Genomic DNA, 6,405 nt, shown 5'->3' with positions numbered 1-6,405 from the left:
ACTGAAACGACGATAACAGCAGTGTGTGCTCATGTGTGAACTGCAGGCGCCCCGTTCTCCAGAAATATGAAAATAACACTGTTTGTGACACACAACGTGCTGCACACACCCTGTCGAGATACCTGAGCATTTCTCTCAACGGGAGTCGGCCACATCACTCTTAATGGGCAGAAATCTCTGGTCTGCCATGCCGAATGCTTAGTGATGGCGTACATGGTTAGAACACGATTGTGACATGCATGCTTCTTACAGAATTTGTTAAATATCAGGTTCGGTTCGGTGTTGTCATCTTTATTTTTTATATTGATGTCAGTCTGAAAGCATTAATGTTAAGTATTTTCTTTGGTTAAATAAGGCCTTCACGTTCTATACTCACTACTCTTTCTTGTTTTTCTTACGAGCAAAAGCACAATAGCATCGAGTTCTTTTTCGTTTTTTAGCTCATCCTCCCCTCCCCCTTTTTCTTGCAGATTTGAATTCATTAGCAATCAAAGAGCCACTGACAAACGCCCAATCTTAATTACCCTCTCATTTGCATATTTGCATATTAATGACTGCAGACTTTGCTGTTTTTCTGCTGCAGTAGTCCCCCTCCCATCAACATTGCTCCGACTAGCCACCCCACACATTGCAACACTACGGCTTTCCATCAGCTTGACGCCTCACATTTCATCCGCAAGTTGACAAGACATTCGAGGGAAGACATTTCCTTATTACTCCAGAAACGAGCCAAACAGATGAATCATTGTGTTCGGAGTTTAAATGGAGAACTAATGTTTTCAACGGGGCTTTAATTCACGGTCCCGCTTTTCCTTTCAGTCAGCATGAACATGCGTTAACTTGGTTGCAGCAATGTAAGCACAATACACCACACATACAGTACTAACTATATTTTTATATTTGTGTTGTGCAGCATACTTTTGTTAGTCAACTAAGTCCTCAGTTCATTTAATGTGAGTGCTTCCCCCTTCTGGTGAAATAAGTGGATAAACAGTGAGGTGGTACTCAGGCAAAAACAGACGTAATCTTACAATACATGGTAATTTATTGACAAATCAATGACAATACCATTCAAACATCTATATTGTTACTTAAGAGAAGGAAGTAGATAAATAGAAAAAAAGAAATGATGGATAAAAACGCCCGGATTCTGCTGCGACACAGGATGCACTTCAATGGCAAATCCATGTCCTGTTGTTCACATCTTAGCAAATACAATGCAACAATAATTTGCTTCCACTGAGACTGCCGCTTTCTCACGTGATGAAAGCCGTCCTATTGCAGCAGGAACTGTCCAGGGATCAATCTCTATAATCTTTTCAAAAAGGCAGCCTCTACCAGACTGTATCTGACGCTAATGGGAACACATGTTAACAATCCCAACCGGCAAAGGAAGCAGAGGCTCCATTTACGGTTGCAACTTCTTTTACATTTTTTGGCTTTGACGCAAGGGTCATGTTAAAATATATTAAACATTGTGCTTCACCCTTAGACATCTCAACGTTATTTAGAAATCAGTCACATCTCCAATTGCAAAAAACATCCTAGACTCAATCATCTCTCTAAAACACAAGACACCTTGGGTGCATAAGCCAACACGTTTTCATAAAATAAACGCTTTCTTACATTTCTAAATATGTCTGCATAAAATATATTAAAAAATATTTATACATGCATCGGTCTGTACGGATGCACAACCGTGATGTTAATACTCGCGCTGTACATACGGAGTCTTTCCTGGTGCACTCAGTGGAGTTAATTTGACATAGCAAACAGGATGCGTATGTGGTTGTGAGGTTTCAGGCAGCGGCTTCTCCATGTTCTTACATGTACATACTGTGTGCATGAATGAGTGTGTGTGTGTGTGTGAGATTAGTCTGCAGTGCGCGCTGGACTTTTGGGTTGGTTCAGTCCCATGGTTTTACAAAGCCAACCGGCAAAGTCCACCTCCTCCACCTCAGACCGCTTGATAAACATATGGTTCTGCAACAAAACAATCAATACAAATAGCACACTGGATATTAAAAACACAATCGTCAAACAGAGCAAAGTTCTCTAATGGTCGCTCTCACTTTAAGGGTCGTGAGAATAACAGTTGCCTTCACAAAATGTAAAAGAGTTCAACCAACATTTGTGATCTAAAATTTTTCCAGAGAAAATGTGGTAGCATGAATTAGAATTCTGAAGCCGTGGTCCACATGAGGACACTCACCGTCAACATTTTCAAGTCGGCCCTGTCAGCTGGATTTTTGATGAGGCTGAAAATGACAGAAGAGCTGACAACTTCCTTCGTCCATCGATACAAAAAGATTATTTGTGTGTGAAAAGAACAAATTAACTATTTTCAGGGCTAAAATGTCGTCTTACCACTTTGTCACAAAGTCCTGGAAATCAGAGGTGAAAACACCATGTGGGAGTTTGGGAGGAGGCTGAAACGCAGCAGAAAGTTGAATGAACATGTCAATTGATTTTGTAAGGACGACACTAAATACTTTATGGAACCAGGGAAGAGTTTTTAGATGTTCCTTGGAAAACGTCTTGGATTCTTACCTCATTTACTATGTAGTCCAGTAGTTCAAAGATGGCCATGGCAGGACCATGACCTGGAAAAAGAGCGTGAGGAAACTGTGTTTTATATTAAATATTTCAAGCAAGACTGAGGTAAAAACAATATTTTACCAGCCACACTATCAGTATGATTAAGCAAATGGAATTTTACACAGTTGTGAGCGTTGCTCACCGCTGACAGGTCTCCCCGATGATCTCGGTCTGGGCGAAGTGCTGTGCGTCTCTCCTTCGCTACCACTCAAGATGGGACGTCCAAATATTGCCTCCAGTTCTTTGGCATCTGGAGGAGGGATGGGGTAGCGTCCGATGGACATCTCCACAAGGGAGAGCCCCATGCTCCACACATCTGACTGCACAGAATAGTGGGTTCCCTGCAATCTCTCAGGCTATCCAGCAAACACACAGCAAAATAAACACATTTAATCCAGAAATATAGGTTACAGTTGCGTACTGCACGAGTCTTAAATGACCTGAAGTCGAATGAATAAGACATTGTTTATTTCTAATACAGTAAAGTGGAGCAACTAAACTGTGATGATCTTTTTAAGGCGTAATTCAGACGTACCGACATGTAGGACCTCGTGCCAACAAAAGAATTGGCCAGAGAGTCTATGAGCTGCCCGCTCACACCGAAGTCACACAGCTTGATCTCCCCCCGTGAATTCACTAGTATATTTGAAGGCTTAACATCTGGGGGTTAAAAAGATATAAAACAACGTTACCGGGCTGGCGTTTAAACTCAATACAATGGACTTTGCAATTGTATACTATGCAGTAACCAATCAACAAAGAATGAGTACCTCTGTGCATAATTTGATGTTTTTCTCTTAGGTACACAAGTCCTCTCAAAACCTGTTTGGAAGAAAAAATTCACACACAATAATCATATAAAGCCGTAATGTGGAAATAAGTCGGAGACAACCAAAAGACCCGTCATGGGCGTGTGTGAGTGTGTTTTTATTTTTTATATTAACGTCATTGTTTCTTTTGAGCCCAATACAGTCAGATGAAAGAGTGATAACAGTATGGAAGATCTTGATCACCAAACATGTAACACCACATAACATTACAGATGTAGAAGATAACCATAAACTTACAGCGATGCTCACTTGGCCCAGAATCTCTTCTGGGATCCTTTTTGCGTTTTTCAGCACCTGATCCAGAGATCCACCATCCTGTACAGTTAAGGGAGATACTGAACAATACTGCTTCCCACGTCTGGTCCGTCTAGACCCCACCCACTATCACGGCCATCCTTATAGCAGCGCAGCCCAGCCCATCGGTTTCTCCACACAGGGGGTTGAGGCCATAGGAATGACTACTGTGCCCGGCCGGGCTTCACGGCGAGCCCAGCCGTCAGTGCTTCACCTGGCTCCAGATGGGGGCCCCGGACTTCCTCCGGGACGGGTTGCTCCTTCCTCTCCCCCTTTCTCGTAGGATCTTTGTGAACCATTCTTAGTCTGGCCCGTCGCATTAGACCACTTGGTGAAGGGTAACCGCACCAGGAGCACCAGGCTCCAGACAACACAGCCCCCAGATTCATAGACACACAGAAGCCGCTCCACCACAATAAGGTGATGGTTCCCCGGAGAAGGAGGCAAAGGTTGTGATACAAATCTAAATAAAAGCTTATCCTGTCTAAAACAGTATTCCAAAGGAAAAGAAAATGTCTTCTCCATTATTGTTTATGTTCAGTGAGCACATTTACTGAGTAAGCACTTGTCTTCTGCAGAACTCGTTGATCTGGGAGAATTTGAGATTTGCATTTGAACTCTTTATCAATTGATCATATTTCAAGATTAATATTTTTATCCAGTGCCACATTCCTTGAACTACGCCAAAATGCCCATCTATGAGCCTGTCAGTAAAAGGTTGAGCGCATAAGATAACAAACGTGTAAATGGGAAAAAGACGATAACATCTCTTTGTGGAGAAGTTGACGAATACAGAAATATCTTTAATTTCTAGCAAAAGACATTCCAATGTTCTCACCATGTGCTCCATGCAGATGCTGATCTCTCCATCGCTGTAAAACGCCCCATAGAATCCCACAATGTACGGAGAGTTGCACTCATGCAGCACCTGAAGCTCTCTGATGATTTGGTTTCTGAATGCAGGTTTAATTTCAAGATGAATAAGCTGAACAGAAAAGAGAATGTTTATCTTGAATGGGTTTTACTGCATGATCAGTTTGATGTTTTATTACCAGTTTGGGCATGACTTCCTGTACAGCAGCAGCCATTTGATCACATTCATATCATTAGTTTAATTGGTAGCTTACCTTTCTGGCCATGATTATTCCGGAAGATTTATGGCATTCCTTATTGACGACTCCTCCGTTGCCTGCGCCCAGCTCGCAGACGCGATGGAAGTCGTCGTCTCTCAACTCACCCACTTTGGCCTTTTGGGTAAGAAAAGCTTCTAACCTCTTCTTCTGTTGTTCATCCATGTCCAACTCTTCCAAAATGAGTTTAAGCGCTTCTAAATTGGCCCTGAGAAAAAACAACAAGGAACATAATTAAAGCATCTTCCCTAGAAACGACTGATATTTCGTTTTTTACAGTATGTCAGTGTGGTGAGTAGAATGACTTACTCAGACGCAGCATCAGTGTTGGGGAAGGTGGATGAACCATTCCCAGCAGGAGCGATGTTTAAGGGAACCGGTCTCTTCTTAGGGGCCATGTTCACTTGTGGATTCACTTGATTGATTTGAGTGTTTTCTTTTCTTTACAGTTTTGACAACTGATAATTGAACGATTTTAACCGAGCTGGAAATGACTGAAGAAAGGTGTCAGCTATGCTGCCTGACTAACTGTCCTGTAAGTGAGCTGTCAGTGAGCAGGTGGGACAGATAACAATGGTAAATGGAACCTAACAGAAGTATTGGGTTCAACGTTTAAAGCTCGGCCCCAGACTGCTTAGGTTATGTGTCTCCGAATCAAAATACTTCTGTAAATTACTGTAAATTACACAAAAACAGGCACTACGACGCCGTCGGCTGCCCTCGTAGCTGGATTACAGGGACGCTAGCTAGCTAACGCGAAATGATTTGTTTTGAATGATGAGGCGTAACGGAAACGTTACTCACGCCGTTAAGCACGATGACTAGCATTATGGCCACTGTCCTGAACCTAAATATGTGGATTTTAAAAGATTCCAGGCTGAACAATCAACAGCGTGGCGTCAAACTAAAATATTGCAAAACCGTAGGCATCAGCAGCGGCACTTGAAGTTAGCCGACTAGCTTCATCTGCTAACGTTAGCTAGCTGCGTTAGTACCACTGTTGACGCTAGCTGAACAGACGCCGTGACGGCGTCGTGTCCCCAATCAGGTGTTCCAGTTAGCAACACCCGACCAATGGAGCAGGAGTGTCCGTCTATTACTTTGCCCCTTTATTTCCTCCAGCAGGTCGGTTATATGGTCGCTACAGACACCGGTCCGAGTAGCAGAGACGGGGATCCAGGCCCAGTACTTGACTCTGCCTCTCTGATTGGATTAACGTTAGCACACGCTACTTGTTTTGACCCGAGACAATCTCACTCATCCTGCCACCGTTTAACCAATCAAACAGACGATAGCAACGCGCGTCAGCCAATCATAGGCAGAGCAGGGCGGGTCCTCATTGCTTGTTGCATATAACGGAGAAGTTTGCCTTTAAGACTTTTATTTGGAAACGTCCGTTTATGCAACAACTGTTCTTAGCTAGGTTGAGTCAAACATCATGATCTTGCAGAACTTTCTGAAGGCCAAACTACCTTTTACTTTACTTGTTTTTGCTTACCATCCTATAAAACACGTAAAAAAAATGACAGTTAGAATATAGTTCCAAGCATATA

The 6,405-nt window shown here is 42.7% G+C and overlaps 1 protein-coding gene across 1 annotated transcript; it reads right to left on the bottom strand.

Moving 5' to 3' along the window:
- Positions 1-1,027: 1,027 nt before the first annotated feature.
- On the bottom strand, positions 1,028-6,165 carry map2k2b (mitogen-activated protein kinase kinase 2b). The gene is made up of 11 exons (XM_040171832.2): positions 5,162-6,165; positions 4,850-5,060; positions 4,561-4,707; positions 3,666-3,743; positions 3,369-3,420; positions 3,134-3,258; positions 2,741-2,954; positions 2,551-2,603; positions 2,368-2,429; positions 2,213-2,258; positions 1,028-1,983 (listed from the first exon to the last, which is right to left on the bottom strand). The coding sequence occupies exons 1-11, from the start codon at positions 5,248-5,250 to the stop codon at positions 1,873-1,875; spliced, it is 1,188 nt and encodes a 395-aa protein (XP_040027766.1). The 5' UTR covers positions 5,251-6,165; the 3' UTR covers positions 1,028-1,872.
- Positions 6,166-6,405: the final 240 nt, after the last annotated feature.

The sequence above is a fragment of the Gasterosteus aculeatus genome, chromosome 3 (genome assembly GCF_964276395.1).
Source record: "Gasterosteus aculeatus chromosome 3, fGasAcu3.hap1.1, whole genome shotgun sequence".
In the NCBI taxonomy this organism is placed as follows: domain Eukaryota; kingdom Metazoa; phylum Chordata; class Actinopteri; order Perciformes; family Gasterosteidae; genus Gasterosteus; species Gasterosteus aculeatus.
The sequence above is the reverse complement of the archived record's forward strand: the minus strand, read 5'-3'. Positions and strand labels throughout refer to the sequence as shown.